The sequence below is a fragment of the Nerophis ophidion genome, linkage group LG01 (assembly GCF_033978795.1).
Source record: "Nerophis ophidion isolate RoL-2023_Sa linkage group LG01, RoL_Noph_v1.0, whole genome shotgun sequence".
Classification (NCBI taxonomy): Eukaryota; Metazoa; Chordata; class Actinopteri; order Syngnathiformes; family Syngnathidae; genus Nerophis; species Nerophis ophidion.
The window spans coordinates 44,211,191-44,232,817 of NC_084611.1; the positions used below are offsets into that span (position 1 = coordinate 44,211,191).

The 21,627-nt window shown below is 38.5% G+C and overlaps 1 protein-coding gene across 1 annotated transcript in view; it reads left to right on the plus strand.

The window, feature by feature from the left end:
* aacs (acetoacetyl-CoA synthetase) overlaps positions 1 to 21,627 on the plus strand; it is a 78,177-nt gene that overhangs the window by 28,109 nt on the left and 28,441 nt on the right. The window contains exons 9-12 of the mRNA XM_061904852.1: positions 4,081 to 4,161; positions 6,486 to 6,610; positions 18,152 to 18,216; positions 20,188 to 20,310. Coding sequence (XP_061760836.1) covers positions 4,081 to 4,161; positions 6,486 to 6,610; positions 18,152 to 18,216; positions 20,188 to 20,310 — 394 coding nt within the window. The remainder of the gene's footprint in view (positions 1 to 4,080; positions 4,162 to 6,485; positions 6,611 to 18,151; positions 18,217 to 20,187; positions 20,311 to 21,627) is intronic.

Here is a 21,627-nt window from a genome sequence, read left to right on the forward strand (position 1 = left end):
AATCATATTAATAATAACACCACTAATTATATTAATAATAACCCCACAAATTATATTAATAACACTACAAAGTATATCAATAATACCAAAAATTATATTAATAATAACACCACTATTTATATTAATAATAACTCCACAAATTATATTAATAATAACTCCACTAATTATATTAATAACACTACAAATTATATCAATAATAACGCCACAAATTATATTAATAATAACTCCACAAATCATAATAATAACCACTAATTATATTAATAACTCCATGAATTATATTAAGAACACTACAAATTATATCAATAATGCCACAAATTATATTAATAATACCACCACTAATTGTATCACTAATAACTCCACAAGGTATATTAATAATAACTCCATTAATTACATTAATAACACTACACATTTTATTAATAATAACTCCACAATCTATATTAATAACACCACCAATTAAATGTATACAAACTCCACAAATTATATTATTAACAACTCCAAAAATTATATCAATGATAACACCACTAATTATATTAATAACAAGACAAATTATATAAATAATAATGCCACAATTTATATTAATAATAACTCCACAAATCATATTAATAATAACACCACTAATTATATTAATAATAACCCCACAAATTATATTAATAACACTACAAAGTATATCAATAATACCACAAATTATATTAATAATAACACCACTATTTATATTAATAATAACTCCACAAATTATATTAATAATAACTCCTCTAATTATATTAATAACACTACAAATTATATCAATAACGCCACAAATTATATTAATAATAACTCCACAAATCATATTAATAATAACCACTAATTATATTAATAATTCCATAAATTATATTAAGAACACTGCAAATTATATCAATAATACCACTAATTATATTAATAATAACACCACTAATTATATTACTAATAACTCCACAAGGTATATTAATAATAACTCCATTGATTATATTAATAACCCTACAAATTATATTAATAATAACACCAGAACGTATTTTAATGATAACACATCTAATTATATTAATAACAACACCACTAATTATATGAATAACGCTACAAATTATATTAATAACACTACACATTATATTAACAATAACTCCACAAATTATATTAATAACACCATTCATTACATTAATACAAACTCCACAAATTATATTGATAATAACTCAAACAATCATAATAATAATAACACCACTAATTATATTAATAATACTACAAATTATATCAATAATAACATGACAAAATATATTAATAACAACTCCACAAATCATATTAATACTTACACCACTACTTATATTAATAACATTGCAAATTATATCAATAATACCACCAGAAATTATATTTAAAATGACACCACTAATTATATTAATAATAACTCCATAAATTAAATTAATAATAATGCCACTAATTATATTGATAACATTACAAATTATATTAATAACACCGGAAAGTATATTAATAATAATACCACAAATAATATCAATAATAACACCACAAATAATATTATTAATAATTCCTATAAGGATAATAAGAATACCACAGATGATCATGATAGTAATACCACAAACAATAATAATAATAACAATACCACAAATTAAAATATTAACCGTACCACAAATGAACTCAATACCACAAAGTATATAAAAGTATATTCATGATAATAATATTAATAATACCACAAATGATAATAATAACCACACAAATTATATTAGTAATAATACCACACATGATAATATTAATCACACAAATTATATTAATAATAATTCCACAAAATATATTAATACCAATGTCATAAACTATATGAATGATACGCTAACGATGGCATATAAACCCACCAAAATTTAGAAGAAAGAAAATATGTTCCATATAGTAGCCGTATCGGACTATAAGCCACAGATATATCAGTTTTGAAATGAATTATTTATACAGAATATATTTTGCAAATGTTTATTTACATACCTTAATTGTTTCCAAATGGCAGTAAAATGGCCGATCAAACAAAACATAAGTCATGGTCCCAATACAAGGAGAATGCATTTATAAGTTTTTGAATTGCTGAATTCGGATTGTTTTTTGAAGGCTTTGTGACGATTAAAAATATCAGTTTGGTCATAGTAGTATCGATTAGATATGCTCTTGTACTTGGTATCATTGCAGTGGATATCAGTTGTAGATCCACCCATGGCTTTTGTTTACATTGTGACGCCGGTGAGCTACGGTGTGTAGAGAAGCATGTTTAGCTATTCCTCGTCCTCCAGTGATAATGTTACTTGTTAGAAACCTACTTTATTGGTCGCCATGGAGGCGAGGATTGGTGATTTAAAAGTAGCTAAAACACTGCAGATGGACGTTAGCCGCTAGCGAGCTAGCCATGTCTTAAATTTAAGCAGCTCTTCCTGAGGGTGTTTCAGTGTTATAACTTCACCTTTATCTTTACTTTTTACGCCAAAATGCGCCCATTCTCCCTTTTCTGTCTACACACTGTGTCTGCTTGTAAGTGCTCTGTGTGAGTACGCTGCCGAACTTGCTCCTCTGCTCGTAAAGCCGGCAATATCGACCGGTGCTTTTCAAACAGAGTATAGTGCCGTTTTTTTTAATCATTTTGATACTATACCACAGGGGTCACCAAAGCAGTGCCCGCGGGCACCAGGTCGCCCGTAAGGACCAGATGAGTCCCACTGGCCTGTTCTAAAAATAGCTCAAATAGCAGCACTTACCAGTGAACTGCCTCTATTTTTTAAATTATATTTATTTACTAGCAAGCTGGTCTCCCATTGCTTGACATTTTTAATTCAAAGAGAGACAAAACTCAAATAGAATTTGAAAATCCAAGAAAATATTTTAAAGACTTGGTCATCACTTGTTTAAATAAATTCATTTATTTTTTTATTTTGCGTCTTATAACTTTCAGAAAGACAATTTCAGAGAAAAAATACAACCTTTAAAATGATTTTAGGATTTTTAAACACATATACCTTTTTACCTTTTAAATTCCTTTCTCTTCTATCCTGACAATTTAAATCAATGTTCAAGTATTTTTTTATTTTATTGTAAAGAATAATAAATACATTTTATTAAAATTCTTAATTTTAGCTTCGGTTTTCTCGACGAAGAATGTTTGTGAAATATTTCTTCAAACTTATTATGATTAAAATAAAAATAAAAATATTCTGGCAAATCTAGAAAATCTGTAGAATCACATTTAAATCTTATTTCAAAGTCTTTTGAATTTCATTTAAAATTCTTGTTCTGGAAAATATAGAAGAAATAATGATTTGTCTTTGTTAGAAATATGGCTTTGTCCAATTTGTTATATATTGTAACATGTCATCAAAATTCTAAAATTAATCTTAATCAGGAAAAAATACTAATGATGTTCCATAAATTCTTTTTTAAATTTTTTCAAAAAGATTCGAATTAGCTAGTTTTTCTCTTAATTTTTTTCGGTTGAATTTTGAATTTTAAAGAGTCGAAATTGAAGATAAATTATGTTTCAAAATTAAATTTAAATTTTTTGTGTGTTTTCTCCTCTTTTAAACTGTTCAATTAAGTGTTAATTAAGTGTTAAGTGTTCCGTAAAAGGAAAAAAAATGTACAACGGAATGACAGACAGAAATACTCATTTTTTTAAATATATATTTATTTATTTCCAAAGACATGCACCTGGGGATAGGTTGATTGGCGACACTAAATTGGCCCTATTGTGTAAATGTTGTCTGTCTATCTGTGTTGGCCCTGCGATGAGGTGGCGACTTGTCCAGGGTGTACCCCGCCTTCCGCCCGATTGTAGCTGAGATAGGCGCCAGCGACCCCGAAAGGGAATAAGCGGTAGAAAATGGATAGATGGATGGAGGTAAATTGAGCAAATTGGCTATTTCTGGCAATTTATTGAAATGTGTATCAAACTGGTAGCCCTTCGCACTAATCAGTACCCAAGAAGTAGCTCTTGGTTTCAAAAAGGTTGGTAACCCCTGCTATACCAGTACCGTTATAGCGTACAACCATCGTCCTGACCTTATTTCTTCTTAACCTATTTTACCTCTGCAGGGCACGCTGATCCAGCACCTGAAAGAACACGTCCTCCACGGCAACATGACCAGCAGCGACGTCATCATCTACTACACCACGGTGGGTCCCCGCCGCCCCGGGAGCTCCTCCCCCCGGCCCCGGACTTGTCGGCCCGCTATTTTTAGCGGTGGTGTCACGCGCGCCTTCGAAGGCGTTTTGTCTTAATTAGGCGTGCCGGAGGTTGGTGCCGTGTGTCATTTTTAGTGCGTCCCTAAGATCTCGCAGGTGAACTTTTTATTTCTGCTGGTTTTTACACCGACCTTTTCAGTCCTGCTTTTTGGAAACAAAACACTCTTAAATTGATAATGAAGCTGTAATGATCCTAAGACACACACGTGTGTGTGTGTGTGTGTGTGTGTGTGTGTGTGTGTGTGTGTGTGTGTGTGTGTGTGTGTGTGTGTGTGTGTGTGTGTGTGTGTGTGTGTGTGTGTGTGTGTTCTTGTATTTTTGCCCTTCTTGAGACACCAACAAGGAAAAGTACCGGTGGACAAATTTGGAGCAAATGTCTCATTTGCACCCCTGCTGGTGACATCTATCAAAATGAGGGTGGTCCCAAAAAGGAGGGATTTTTCACATTGATTTGGGGCGCTTTTAAAAGTGCTCCCCCTCTGGTCAACATATAAAATAACAAGTGTGTGTGAGAGAAATTGAAATGCGCCCCCTTTGGCCAAAATTAATTATTATACCGTATTTCCTTGAATTGCTGCCGGGTATATAGTATGCGCCTGCCTAGAATTACTGCCGGGTCAAACTCGTTTCGCAAAATAATTAGCACATGCTTAGCATTACCACCGGCTCAGGATTAACGCCTGGTCAAACTCGTTTCGCAAAATATTATTTTTTTTAGCGCATGTCTAGGATTTCCACCGGGTCAAACTCGTCACGTCACGAGTTACACTTCACCCGTCATCATTTTCAAAATGGAGAGGGCTGATTTCAATCATTTGAAATCGCATAAAGGCAAAAAGATTAAGAGCTATTCAGTAGGATTTAAGGTCCTAAAAGAACAGTAAGCGGCAATGTTTTATTAATATATCGAAGCTGCGTCTGTCAAATATGAGTCATTAAATTACTCCCGCCTCCTGGTGGTAGAGGGCGCTAGTGATCCTTTTTGCCACTACTCGGCTGCAGAAGAAGTGACAACAAGCGGCAAGAGTGAGCAGCGATTGTTTATTTTTTCCTCTCGCTTGCACTTTTAACATGGAGGATTACATATCTAACATAAAACCGTTTTCTAAACTGGACTTTCAGTCGAAGCAGGAGGTAATAAAGGCAGATCTCCATCGAGACCGAGAGACTTTTAAAACTGAAGAAAGATAAGGAAGACTTCTATAAACAAATTATTGATGCTTTTGATCAGAAGGAGCTGCGCATGGACTTCATTTATAAGTAAAGGTAAGACCATAATAAAGTTTTTTTTTATTAAATGTGCTTTTCATGATGGTATCCTTACATCACACTCAAATTTATAAGCGCAGGCCTAAATGTACTGCATGCCTTTGGTAAGTGCCGGAGTGAGAAGAGGTTTTAAAATAATTAGCGCATGCTTGCCTTTACCGCATGCCTTTGGTAAATGCCGGAGTGAGAAGAGGTTTTAAATTAAATAGCGCCCCGGCGGCAATTCAAGGAAATACGGTAAATAAATACATCTGTATATAGAGACATACTGTAATAACTTGAAATAAATAATGACGATTAAAAACTAATTACTAACAAAAAAATGTAGGCAGTCTTTTTCTCACAATGTGTCGACTTTTTTTCTAATAAAATTGGGAGCTATTTCTCATATTCTTTCTGTTTCTGTAACGTTGCAATATTTTCTCGTAAAATTATTACTTTTTTAAATGTAAAATTCCATCCATTTTCTACCGCTTGTCCTTTGTTGCTTTTTATTGCAAAACAGTGACATTCGCCATAAAAAATCCTGACTTTTATCACCATATTGCCAATTTTTTTTCTTAGTTGTTCTTGTAAAACATTGGAATTTTTGGAGTAAAATTATGACTTTTGCCAAGTGAAATTCCCAATATTATTTTAATATTGCCAAAATTGTAAAATGTGTGACTTTTGTCGAGTAAAATGACGACTCTTTTCATAAATTTGCCAAAATGTGAAGCTTTACTTTTAAAATTGCGACTGTTGTTGAGTAAAATTCCATCTTTTATAATAATATTGCACAAACGTTCAGTTTTTCTTGTAAAATTAGGACTTTTATTATAACACTGCCAACATTTTTTTGTTTTACTTGTGAAATTGTGACCTTTTTCCTGTGCAATTACAACTCATTTTTTATATTTGCATATTACGTACGTGTTATTATTATTATTATTATTACAAGAATGTGTGTGTGTGTGTGTGTGTGTGTGTGTGTGTGTGTGTGTCAGACGGGCTGGATGATGTGGAACTGGCTGGTGTCCGCTCTGGCAGTGGGAGCTTCAGTGGTCCTTTATGACGGCTCGCCCCTCATGCCCACCCCGAGCGTGCTTTGGAACCTGACCGACCAGTTGGGGTGAGTTTGCCAAGGCCTCGCCTCCACTTGGACAAAACCTCACATCTTTCCGGGCCGGCAGCGTCTTTAAGGTTGCAAAATGACCCCGAGTGGGGCGCAGAACGCCAGGGGGGAAGTGACTTTCGGGAACTGAAGATTGAGCGAAATGTTTTTATCAGGACCGACACCAATTATAGTCGTCATGGAGGCCGATAAATGATATTTGGAGCTGATATGAACGTATTTTTTGGACTATAGAGCGCAGCGGTATATATGAAGCACCCAGAAAAATATATTTGTTCCATATATACTATAAGACACAGATATATACGTTCACACAGAAATATTTCATTATTGTTTATTTACCAAATGGCAGTAAAACGGCTGATCAAACAAAACACAAGTCATGGTCACTCACCCACTATGAACTCCACACTGACGTCTTGGTGGAAACAATACTAAAATAATGCAATTGTAAGTTAACAACACTAACACAGACGCCCTTAATCGTGTTAGCATATTATCTAAAGCTAACAATGCTAACGACGGTATATAAGTCGCACTCACAATGTTTTACAAGAAAGAAAATATTTTCCATTTATTAGCCACAGATATATACGTTTTGAGATGAGTTGTTTACACAGAAATATTTCATAAATGTTTATTTAATTGTTTCCAAATACCAGTAAAACGGCCAACCAAACAACGGGTCATGGAGCCACTATGAACTCGTCGTCTTTGTGGAAACAATACAAGGAGAATGAAGTTTTAAGTTAACAACACTAACACAGGCGCCCGTAAATGTGTTAGCATATTAGCTAATGCTAACGATGCGAGCTTTATTACATTACGTCAAGACGTACAAATATGCATGAAAACACTCCTGCAGACATCACACATGGAGCAATTGTACTACCATTTTAAAAGCCGCAGGGTTCAAAGTGTGGGGAAAAACTAGCGGAATTTACGGTATGTAACATATTCATTCTGCCAAGAATAAATATTGTGTGGCTTTTTTAAATTGTATTTTATTTTTTAATAAAACTTGGTTATAAGTGTGTATGAGTGCTTATATAAAAATAAAAAAAACATTTAATTGTATTTAATTTAATAAAACCTTATATGTGTACATGAGTGCTTCTATAAAATAATTGAAGTAATTGTATTTAATTATTTAAATGAAACTGCTTGAGTGCTGGGCTTCACGGTGGCAGAGGGGTTAGTGCGTCTGCCTCACAATACGAAGTTCCTGCAGTCCTGGGTTCAAATCCAGGCTCGGGATCTTTCTGTGTGGAGTTTGCATGTTCTCCCCGTGAATGCGTGGGTTCCCTCCGGGTACTCCGGCTTCCTCCCACTTCCAAAGACATGCACCTAGGGATAGGTTGATTGGCAACACTAAATTGGCCCTAGTGTATGATTGTGAGTGTGAATGTTGTCTGTCTATCTGTGTTGACCCTGCGATGAGGTGGCGACTTGTCCACGGTGTACCCTGCCTTCCGCCCGATTGTAGCTGAGAGAGGCGCCAGCGCCCCCCGCGACCCCAAAAGGGAATAAGCAGTAGAAAATGGATGGATGGATGCTTGAGTGCTTATATATATATATATATATATACATATATATATATATATATATATATATATATATTTATACATCCATATTTGGTGCCTATCTCGGCTACAATCGGGCGAAAGGCGCTGTACACCCTGGACAAGTCGCCACCTCATTGCAGCATATATATATATATATATTTTTTTTTAAGTGCTTGTATAAAAAATAAATAATTGTATTTAATTTTTTTTAAATGACATTTGGTTATAAGTGTGCGTGAGTCAATCAATCAATCAATGTTCATTTATATAGCCCTAAATCACTAGTGTCTCAAAGGGCTGCACAAACCACACCACAAACCACTACGACATCCTCGGTAGGCCCACATAAGGGCAAGGAAAACTCACACCCAGTGGGACGTCGGTGACAATGAGGACTATGAGAACCTTGGAGAGGACCACATATGTAGGCAGCCCCCCCTGCTTTTATATATATATATATATATATATATATAAGAAAATATTTGATTGTATATAGGTTTTTTAATAAAACTTGGTTATAAGTGCGCATTAGTGCTTACATAAAAAAATGAAATTAATTGTATTTAATTTTTTAAATAAAACTTGTTTGTAAGTGTACATGAGTGCTTGTATAAAAAAACATGTAATTGTATTTAATGTTTTAAATAAAACTTGATTATAAGTGTGGATGAGTGCTTGTATATATAAAAAAAAATGATAAAATAAAATACTTTTTTTTTAACTTGGTTATAAGTGTGCATGAGTGTTTATATAAATATATATGTATATATATATATATATATATATATATATATATATATATATATATATATAAATAATAATAACATAACATAAATATAATTATATATATTTTTTAATAAAAATTGATAAGTGTGTATTAAGTGCTTATATCCAACAATACCGTGATAATAATGATGAAAGTGGCAACTTTGTTGACTTCCTGTTTTCAAGCGTCTTTTTATTCCAATGCGAGCAGAGGTCTCGTGTCGCCAAAACAGCCGACAACAATGCCAACAGCACTTTGCTGCGTTCACACGCGCCAACCTTTCACTTTCACACTCACGTTGTCATTTTTTGGGGGGATTCCCGTCGCGTTTTCCTCGAGCATTCTGGTGCTTTGTGTCGGCCGTCAGGGGAGAACTGTGCCGTGGTCAGCAAAAGTGGAGGCTGTAGAAGTCCCGTCAGCAAAGAAAAAGCGCGTGACGTGAACGCCGCGACCACATCCGCTGACTAACCAGCTCCAAATGTGCTTCTAGTTATTTCCGTCTTCTTCAGCCGTAAACCTCCGACTGGGTAACGGCGTTAACGAGCTTTGCGGAGTAACGGCGGCCATCAAGGTGCAGACGAGCGATGACACCAAGATGGATGGAACCTTTTCAGCTGCCACGGACTCTTCCAACCAATTAGGTGCTGACGTTGCCTTAGTGCCGCCGTGGGAGTACGCCTCTGCGATTGGCTGACAGGAACATTCTTACGCTCTCGTCCTGCGAGTCCACGCCGGACCGTTTAATTGGGGCTGAATCTGTCCGAGTCCTAAACTCTCCTTGAGGCTTCCTGTCTTTTGGACTCTGATGTCCTATAATTGACATTTACACTTAGTCAGACTTGCTTTTTGCTGACCCTAATCTCTTAATAGGGTCAAATATTTTCAGGGAAACAGTCTTCACAAAAACAATATCATTAACGGATTAGAACAGGGGTGTCCAAACTATGGACCGCCGAAGTCTTCAATTTGGCCCGCGAAACGTCATGAGTTGAACGAGGAAATATTGCCCGCACATTAGTTTTGAAACAGTGCCTGGATGCTGCCGTTTTGTCGCCATCGAGTGAGTCAATGGCCTTTGATTATTCCTTGAATGGATCAGTGCGCAGCATTCACTTGTATGACCCGATGAAAACAACCTTCCCTAGTCATGGTGCGAAAACAAACTAAAAATCCAACCAACACAAAATGCCAACAGACAACTTGCTCACTCAATGATTCTTTTATGACCCAATGAAAACAACCTTCCCTAGTCATGGTAAAAAAACAACAACATTGCAACTAACACAAAATGTCAACAGACAACTTGTTCACAGACAACTTGTGGTCTGAATTATTTTTTTATGACCCGATTAAAACAACCTTCCCTAGTCAGGGTGCGAAAACGAACTAAAAATGCAACCAACACAAAATGTCAACAGACAACTTGCCCACTGAATTATTATTTTATGACCCAACAAAAACAAAACAAAAAACGCAACAAACACAAAATGTCAACAGACAACTTGCTCACTGAATTATTATTTTATAACCCGATGAAAACAACCTTCCCTAGTCATTGTACAAAAAAATTCAACCAACATAAAATGTTAACAGACAATTTGCTTACTGAAATATTATTTAATGACCTAATAAAAACAAACAAAAAACGCAACCAACACAAAATGTCAACAGCCAACTTTCTCACTGAATTATTATTTTATGATCCAATGAAAACAACCTTCCCTAGTCATGGTGCAAAAACAAGCAAAAAATGCAACCAACACAAAATGCCGACAGACAACTTGCTCACTGAATTATTATTTTATGACCCGATGAAAAAAACCTTCCTTAGTCATTGTACAAAAAAATTTAACCAACATAAAATGTTTACAGACAATTTGCTCACTGAAATATTATTTTATGACCCAATAAAAACAAACAAAAAACGCAACAAACACAAATTGTCAACAGACAACTTGCTCACTGAATTATTATTTTATGATCCAATGAAAACAACCTTCCCTAGTCATGGTGCGAAAACAAACTAAAAATGCAACCAACACAAAATGTCAACAGACAACCTGCCCACTGAATTATTATTTTATGACCCAATAAAAACAAACAAATAACACAACAAACACAAAATGTCAACAGACAACCTGCTCACTGGATTATTATTTTATGATCCTATGAAAACAACCTTCCCTAGTCATGGTGCAAAAAATGCAACCAACACAAAATGTCAACAGACAACATGCTCACTGAATTATTATTTTATGACCCGATGAAAACAACCTTCCCTAGTCATTGTACAAAAAAATTAAACCAACATAAAATGTTAACAGACAATTTGCTTACTGAAATATTATTTTACGACCTAATAAAAACAAACAAAAAACGCAACCAACACAAAATGTCAACAGACAACATGCTCACTGAATTATTATTTTATGATCCAATAAAAACAACCTTCCCTAGTCATTGTACAAAAAAATTAAACCAACATAAAATGTTAACAGACAATTTGCTTACTGAAATATTATTTTACGACCTAATAAAAACAAACAAAAAACGCAACAAACACAAAATGTCGACAGACAACTTGCTCACTGAATTATTATTTTATGACCCGATGAAAACAACCTTCATTAGTCATTGTACAAAAAAAATACACCAACATAAAATATTTACAGACAATTTGCTCACTGAAATATTATTTTATGACCCAATAAAAACAAACAAAAAAGGCAACAAACACAAAATGTCAACAGACAACTTGCTCACTGAATTATTCTTTTATGATCCAATGAAAACAACCTACCCTAGTTATGGTGAGAAAACAAACTATAAATGCAATCAACACAAAATGTCAACAGACAACTTGCCCACTGAATTATTATTTTATGACCCAATAAAAACAAAAACAAAAAACGCAACAAACACAAAATGTCAACAGACAACTTGCTCACTGGATTATTATTTTATGATCCAATGAAAACAACCTTCCCTAGTCATGGTGCAAAAAAAAAAAGTCAACTGATTTATTCTTTTATGACCCAATGGAAACATCACAGAAGGAAACTGTTATGAAGACCATAGAAGCCGAAAATGTTAGTGATTGTTATGTTTTGAACAATATGGCGGCAGTAATAATAAAATAGAGACCCCACGCTGTGCTGCGTTTTTGAAGACTCTCCTCCCAGGGCTAAATATTTGACTATTTTTTTAAAGTTTTTTTATTTTTTATTTTATTTAAAAAAAAAAAAATGTTTTATTTGTATTTTTTTTATAAAATGAAAAAATATAAATAAAAAATATCAAAATGAAACAATAAAAGACAAGATTAATTTTTTTATTTTTATTGTACTTTTAAATGCAGATAATTTCAGTGGTTTTTCAACAAAATTACCATCTCACCTCCCCTTTTTTGATTGACAGCAGCGGTTACCATGGCGACCACCGAGAATAAGCTGAACACGGACAGGAGCTCATTCTCCTTAGTTAACCCGAGTGAGAGCAGCTTGTTGTCAGCGTTCACGCTGAAAAAAGATATCTTGGAACTTCGATTTAAGAACCCCACTATTTGCAAACTGTTTGATTTACGAACATTTCCATCGCCCGAAATATGCCTCTATGTCCTTCTCTCTTCCGCTCCTTAAAGTGGGTTGGGTTTGCCTTTTTAAAGTGTTTATTATCATAACAGTGTGGTCGTGAAGGTTAAGTATTTGTGCGATTTCCGATTGTTTGTGAGGGCACCAGAGGGACTTGTGTGTGTTGGCAACAGTTCAGCGTGTTAATAAAGAAAAAGTTGTTTTTAGGGACCGAATGTCCCTTTGGGACAGAGAACCCTATTGTATTTCTAAGGTTTTATTATTTATATTTTTATTCTTTATTATTCCGCCGCCTCTTTGAGCTGTAATTTAATTCAGGACGGCGTGGCGCAGTGGGAGAGTAGCCGTGCGGAACCCGAGGGTCCCTGGTTCAGTCCCCACCTAGTACCAACTTCGTCACGTCCGTTGTGTCCTGAGCAAGACACTTCACCCTTGCTCCTGATGGGTGCTGGTTAGCGCCTTGCATGGCAGCTCCCTCCATCAGTGTGTGAATGTGTGCGTGAATGGGTAAATGTGGAAGTAATGTCAAAGCGCTTTGAGTACCTTGAAGGTAGAAAAGCGCTTTACAAGTACAACCCATAATTTGACCCCCTTAAAAAAAAAAAAAACTCAAAATTGCGCTCTAGCGTCCCCTAGGAAAAAACACAGACAAAACTGATTGTAACTCCCGTTAGGAATGTCGTAGAGACATGAAACAAAAACCTCTATGTAGGTCTGACTTAGACCTAGATTTCATTCATTAACATCCTTCAGCAAAAATCAACAAGAAGTTGGCAAAAACCCCTTAAAAAAAAGTCTCTTAAAAAATGTCATTTTTGCCTCTTTGAACTGTATTTTGACCCCTTTAAAATGCTTCAAAACTCACCAAATTGGACACACACATCAGGACTGGTGAAAATTGCGATCTAATAAAAAAAACAAAAACCCAAAACTCCGAATTGCGCTCTAGCGCCCCCTAGGAATAAAACAGACAAAACTGCTCTTGGGAAGAAAACACAGACAAAACTGCTTGTAACTTCCGGTAGGAAAGTCGTAGAGACATGAAACTCTCACTTAGACCTACATTTCATTCATTGAAGTCCTTCAGCAAAAATCAACAGGAAGTTGGCAATTACCCCTTCAAAACAAAAGTTTTGTAAAAAAACGTCCCCTTTTTTCAAACATTATCTCCTCTGAGCGCATTTGTTGTGTCTGCTTCAAACTAGCACAGTAAAGAGATTGATCCCTTCTGATTAAAAGTTGATGAAAGAGTTTTTCTAACTGCTCCGGTTTTGATTTTACGTGCCTTCAAAGAACTGCTGAACTGATGCTGCTGCGCTGCTGCCGTCTCAAGATGGTCGCTTAAAAGCAGGAAGCACCAGCGTGACCACACAATGCAGAGAAGGTAGGTACTGTGCGGGTAAAGATATGTTGACTGGGTGAAATAAGGAGGCACCAGTTTGATTCCAGGATACAGAGAAGGTAGGTACCGTGCAGGTAAAGATATGTTGTCTGGGTGATGGCAGGAAGCACCAGCGTGTATGGGTGGAAAAAAAGGTGCACCAGTGTGACCCCATGATGCAGGGAAGGTAGGTTATATGCAGTTAAAGATATGTTGAATGGGTAAAGGCAGGAAACGCCAGCAAAAGTTGGTCCCGTCAATTGCTGCTTGCAGCTTTAATTATGTTTGATATAATGTGTAGCACTTTTTATTGTGTTCAAAGTCAATAAAAAATAGACTTATGTCGAGGGCGGAACCAATTATTCATGTTTACATTGTTTCCGGAGGAGAAATTTGCGTCACTATACAAAGGTTTTGGTGAACAAACCATGGAAGTTCCACGGTACCTTCCGCCAGACTCGCCTCCCAAAGCTGCTCCGTCCTCTGTTATCTTTGACTCTTTTTAATATTTGCGCAACCCAAAGTTGATCCCTGATGGCTTTTTTGCCTTTGGTTATCCCTCGTCTCTTGCCTACGCTCCGCTGAACAGGCGCTCGTCCTCGTTTATATTTAAACAATGATGGAGTCTGCCGAGCAGCTCCACTGGAGCAGATGGGATGAAGGGCGAGAGGCGTCTGCTTGCCGTGCCCTTTACGCAGCGAGGGAGGCTCGCTGTGTGGGGATTTAAGGGGAAGCAAATCCAGCGCCGCATTAGTTCAGGGAGAGCGCTGAGATCGCGTCGCATCATAAACCCTCACTTTTCCTCTTCGCTAATGCTAGCAAGCATCGCCTGCTTCACTAAGATGTGATGTTCATCATTAGGGAGATGTTCTTTTTCTTGACTCATTGCAACTGCTTTCTGGTGTCAGAAGTGTGATGGTTAGCCATGAAGTCGGAACATGATGAGTGGATGGTGTCGGACATCCGTCTCTGGGAAGGGGAGGAGTGTAATGTCACTACAGTTCTAAATACAATAAGGGCACACTATGACTTTGGTGTCAGAAGCGGTACGGTTAGCCATGAAGTCAGAACATGATGTTTGGATGGCGTGTGGGACATGGGCACGGTTGTCTCTTTAAGATGGAGTGTAATGTCACTACTGTTCTAAGCACAATAAGGCACACTATGACTGGTGTCAGAAGTGGGATGGTTAGCCATGAAGTCAGAACATGATGATTGGATGGTGTAGGACACTACCCCGTTTGTGAAAGGAGAAGATGTGGGACATCAGTACTGTTCTAAACACAATAAGGCACATTATGACTGGTGTCAGAAGTGGGATGGTTAGCCATTAAGTCGGAACATGATGAGTGTATGGTGTCGGACATCCGTCTCTGGAAAGGGGAGAAGTGTAATGTCACTACAGTTCTAAATACAATAAGGGCGCATTATGACTTTGGTGTCAGAAGCGGGACGGTTAGCCATGAAGTCAGAACATGATGTTTGGATGGTGTGTGGGACATGGGCACAGTTGTCTCTTTAAGATGGAGTGTAATGTCACTACTGTTCTAAATACAACAAAGCACACTATGACTGGTGTCAGAAGTGGGATGGTTAGCCATGAAGTCAGAACATGAGGAGTGGATGGTGTGGGACAGGGGCATATCTGTATATGGAAGCTGGAGTGTACTGTCACTACAGCTCTAAATACAATAAGGCACACTATGACTTTGTTGCCAGAAGTGGGATAGTCAGCCATGAAGTCAGAACATGATGATTGGATGGTGTAGGACACTACCCCGTTTCTGAAGGAGAAGCAGTGGGACATCACTACTGTTCTAAACACAATAAGGCACATTATGACTGGTGTCAGAAGTGGGATGGTTAGCCATGAAGGCAGACCTTTATGATTGGAAGGTGTGAGACATCTGTCTCTGGAAAGGGGAGGAGTGTAATGTCACTACAGTTCTAAATACAATGTGGCGCTCCATGACTTTTGTGTCAGAAGTGGGATGGTTAGCCATGAAGTCAGGACATGATGATTGGATGGTGTGTAGGACATGGGCACAGCTGTCTCTTTAAGATGGACTGTAATGTCACTACATTTCTGAATACAATAAGGCACACTAGGACTGGTGTCAGAAGTGGGATGGTCAGCCATGAAGTCAGAACATGAGGATTGGACGGTGCAGGACATGGGCTTGTGTCTGGAAGGAGAATTGGTGGGATGTCTCTACTGTTCTAAACACAATAGGGCACACTATGACTGGTGTCAGAAGTGCGACTGTTAGCCATGAAGTCAGAACATGATGATTGGATAGTGTTGGGACATGGGTCCATCCGTCTCTGGAAGGGGGGAGGAATGTAACGTCACTACAGTTCCAAACACAATAGGGCACACTATGACTGTGGAGTCAGAAGTGGGATGGTTAGCCATGAAGGCAGACCTAAATGATTGGAAGGTGTGGGACATCAGTCTCTGGAAAGGGTAGGAGTGTAATGTCTCTACAGTTCTAAATACAATAGGGTACACCATGACTTTTGTGTCAGAAGTGGGATGGTTAGCCATGAAGTCAGAACATGGAGATTGGATGGTGTGGGACATGGGTCCACCCACCTATGTAAGGGGGAGGAGTGTAATGTCACTACAGTTCTAAATACGATAGGGCACACCTTGACTGTGGTATCAGAAGTGGGATGTTTAGCCATAATGCCAGACCATTATGATTGGATGGTGTGGGACAGAGGCCCGCCTATAGAAGGGGGAGGAGTGTGATGTCACTACTGTTTTCAACACAATAAGGCACACCATGATTGTTGTGTCAAAGTGTTTGGTTAGCCATGAAGTCAGGCCATTATGATTGGATGGTGTGGGACACAGTCCTGTCTATAAAAGGGGGAGGAGTGTGATGTCACTACTGTTCTAAATACAATAGGGCACACTATGACTTGTGTCAGAAGTGGGATGGTTAGCCATGAAGTCAGACCATTATGATTGAATGGTAATGGTGTGAGACACAGGCCTAACTATAAATGGGAGAGGAGTGTGATGTCACTACTGTTCTTAATACAATAGGGCACACTATGACTGGTGTCAGAAGTGGGATGGTTATCCATGAAGTCAGACCATTATAATTGGATGATGTGGGACACAGGCCTGTCTATAAAAGGGAGAGGAGTGTGATCACACTACTGTTCTAAATACAACAGGGCACACTATGACTGGTGTCAGAAGTGGGATGGTTAGCCATGAAGTCAGAACATGATGATTGGATGGTGTGGGACACAGGCCTGTCTATAAAAAGGGGAGGAGTATGATGTCACTACTGTTCTAAATACAATAGGGCACACTATGACTGGTGTCAGAAGTGGGATGGTTAGCCATGAAGTCAGACCATTAGTATTGGATGGTGTGGGACACTGGCCTGTCTATAAAAGGGGGAGTAGTGTGATGTCACTACAGTTCTAAATACAATAGGGCACACTATTGTGGGGCGGTATAGCTCGGTTGGTAGAGCGGCCGTGCCAGCAACTTGAGGGTTGCAGGTTCGATCCCCGCTTCCGCCATCCTAGTCACTGCCGTTGTGTCCTTGGGCAAGACACTTTACCCACCTGCTCCCAGTGCCACCCACACTGGTGTAAATGTAAAAATTAGATATTGGGTTTCACTATGTAAAGCGCTTTGAGTCATTAGAGAAAAAAGCGCTATATAAATATAATTCACTTCACTATGACTGGTGTCAGAAGTGGGATGGTTAGCCATGAAGTCAGACCATTATGATTGGATGGTGTGGGACACAGGTCTGTCTATAAAAGGGGGAGGAGTGTGATGTCACTACTGTTCTAAATACAATAGGGCACACTATGACTGGTGTCAGAAGTGGGATGACTAGCTATGAAGTCCGAACATGATGATTGGATGGTGTGGGACATGAGCACATCCGTCTCTGGAAAAAGGAGGGTAATGTCACTACAGTTCTAAATACAATAGGGCACCCTATGACTGGTATCAGAAGGGGGATGATTAGCTATGAAATCAGAACATGATGATTGGATGGTGTGGGACATCCGTCTCTGGAAGGGGGGATGAGTGTAATGTTTCTACAGTTGTAAACACAGCAGGGCAAACCATGACCGCGGTGTCAGAAGTAGGATGGTTATCTGCGACGCCATATGTAACGTGACTATTTAAAAGGGTTGAGGGTAAAAGGTCCTCTATCTGACGGTGTCTTATCTTTCTGTCCTTGTTGTGAACAGCATCACCGTCTTCGGCACGGGGGCCAAGTGGCTGTCGGTGCTCCAGGAGAGGAACATGAAACCCGGTGAGCCGACACAACAACACCCGTACAGACAGCAGATAGCAGCTCGGACAATGAGAGCAGATGGAGGCGATAATGTTGCTACTAGCGACGTGGTGTGCCTCCTAACGCCCTGCAGCCATTAGTGCGTGCATCAACAGTTTGTTCTCCTACTTGACACTAAATCAAATGCATAAAAGGCCAGTTATGGTTATTCATGAGTCATGGAGAGCAGCGGCTAATTGCTTTTAGTGTTGCAGCTCTCTGGAGATCATCAGAGTTGTGTCAGCGCTTGTTAGCCGCCTGCTAATCTTCCTGGCCGCGACCCTCCGTGACTGCGCTGCGCCGCAAAGCCTCCTCACAGGAGCTTTTGTCCTGCCACCCTTTCCTTGGTTTACCTTTTTTTTTTTTTAACTTCTACATCCTCCTGCTACTCGTCTAAAACCCCGTAAATGGCGTCCATAAATGTAATGACTGCTCGACTAAGTGGAGCACTTTGATCAACACAAACATGAACTCTTGGGTCTCCGATGAGCTACCAACGGTTTACCCCGCGTGCATGGGTGTGTGCATGTGTGTGAAAGCATGCCTCCGGTGGGGCTGAGTTGGGGGGAACTCTTCACTGGCTGCCCCAATGGAGGGGCCCTTTTCCCTGGGCTGACATTTGGACTGGACACCTGGAGGCATAGTGGGAGGTAGCAAGAGTGCCTGCTGTGTGTGTGTGTGTGTGTGTGTGTGTGTGTGTGTGTGTGTGTGTTTATGTGTGCGTCTGCGCGTGTGCGTATGTGTGTGTGCGTGCATGCATGCATGTGTGTGCGGTCGCTTCCGGGAAGAGGGTCGCATGCTGGCGTCTTTCTAGGTTCAGGTGTGTGTGTTGTGCATGTGCCTCGACACACCCAACCATTTGTTACGATTCCTAGAGATTCGATTCAGAATGGATTCTCGTTTCAACCAAAAAAAAAAGAAAGAGAAAAAGAACAAATGTCGTTTGTGGATCAATTAAGTTTGTCTAAGTTTAACTGGATTCTCGATTCAAACCAATTCCCGTACTTTGGTATAATAATTATAATGACACCTTTTCAAAACAGGTTGCAGGTGAGAAAAGTTGTTTCTGTTTGCGTGGCAATGGGCTGAAAAGGTATTTAAAAAAATTGATTCTTATTAAAAACAAAACAAAAATAATTAGTATTTTTTTAATAAATTCTTTTTTAAAGTTTGAGGCATAGTAGGAGGTTGCAAGAGTGCCTGCTGTGTGCGTGCTTGCGCGTGTGTTTTTTGGCCACCTCAATGCAACAAGAAGGAGCTTTTCTAGCCTGTAACCTGCCTGGAAAAAGTGTCATGAAATTTAGGTTTGAATCGGGACTTGATTCTGAATGGATTCATCACCCCCAGGAATGGGAATCAGGTTGGTTCATTAAACGCCCAAATATTCACACCCCTAATGTCCACCCCAAACCCCCGCATTCTTGCATACAAATTAGTGACTATGAATAAAACATAGATATTTTGTCTATTTTTTGAAAAATAAAAACATCTAAAATAAATCAACAATATTAAGATAAGCTTATTAGGGTAATGACTCCATTCAGAATCCATTCATTAGGATTCTTGATTTTTGACAATTTATTACTTCAGAGAAACTATAAATGCGTGGTTGATTAAAAAAGGACTCCTGCATGTGTCCACGGGCTTTATGTTCTCAATGTTGAAAACGGTTCTAGGAGCAAGGATGGGACTGATAAATGCTGACGTAGTCATATTCCTGCCTCACCTCAGGAGCTCCACCTTGGCCCAAATCCTGGATCTTTTCTCCCTGAATGTTATGTCAGCTCTTTGTTTGTCTCCTGCACGCTTCCACGCCTTGCCTTTCTCCTTGTGGAGGTGCCCTGCACGCCGCGTCGCCAACACTTGGCTCCTTCGAAACCTGTTTAAATGTTTGTACACTTGAAGAACTTGCTTGTTGAAACTGATTTATATATTTGTATTCTCTGCTAGCTGAATCCCACAACCTGCAGTCGCTTCACACCATCTTGTCCACCGGCTCGCCTCTCAAGCCTCAGAGCTACGACTACGTGTATCGCTGCATCAAGACCGACGTGCTGCTGGGCTCCATCTCAGGTCACTTTCTCTTCTTCAGCACTTTTATCTCAGATTATTTTCATATTTTCCTTTTTTATTCAAATATATCCATCCATCCATCCATTTTCTACCGCTTATTCCCTTTCGGGGTCGCGGGGGGCGCTGGCGCCTATCTCAGCTACAATCGGGCGGAAGGCGGGGTACACCCTGGACAAGTCGCACCTCATCGCAGGGCCAACACAGATAGACAGACAACATTCACATTCACATTCACCCACTAGGGCCAATTTAGTGTTGCCAATCAACCTATCCCCAGGTGCATGTCTTTGGAAGTGGGAGGAAGCCGGAGTACCCGGAGGGAACCCACGCATTCACGGAGAGAACATGCAAACTCCACACAGAAAGATCCCGAGCCTGGATTTGAACCCAGGACTGCAGGACCTTTGTATTGTGAGGCAGACGCACTAACCCCTCTGCCACCGTGAAGCCCATGTATAGTCCATGTATATATGTATGAATATATGTATGAATACATGGAGATATGTTTTACAAAAATAGTATATACATATATACAGTACATACATATACTTTATGCATATATACATACATTTATATGTGTTTACCATATTTCCTTGAATTGCCGCCTGGGTGCTAATTAATTTAAAACCTCTTCTCACTCCGACGTTCACCAAAGGCATGCGGTAAAGGCAAGCATGCGCTAATTGTTTTAAAACCTCTTCTCACTCTGGCGCTTACCAAAGGCATGCGGTAAATTTAGGCCTGCGCTTATAAATTTGAGTGTGATGTAAGGATACCATCATGAAAAGCACATTTAATTTTAAAAAAACTTGTTATGCTCTTACCTTTACTTATAAATGAAGTCCATGCGCAGCTCCTTCTGATCAAAAGCATCGGTAACTTGTTTATAGAAGTCTTCCTTATCTTTCTTCAGTTTTAAAATTCTCTCTGTCTCGATGTAGATCTTCCTTTATTATCTCCTGCTTCGATCTAAAGTCCAGTTTAGAAAACTGTTTTATTTTAGATATGTAATCCTCCATGTTAAAAGTGCAAGCAAGAGGAAAAAATAAACGATCGCTGCTCACTCTTGCTGCTTGTTGTCACTTCTTCTGCAGCCGAGTAGTCGCAAGGTGGATCACTAGCGCCCTCTACCACCAGGAGACGGGAGTTATTTAATGACCCATATTTGACACACGCAGCTACGGTATATTAATAAAACATAGCTGCTTACTGTTCTTTTTAGCATACTCAATATATTGGACCTTAAATCCTACTGAATAGCTCTTAATCTTCTTCCCTTTATGCGATTTCAAATGATTCAAATCAGCCTCCTCCATT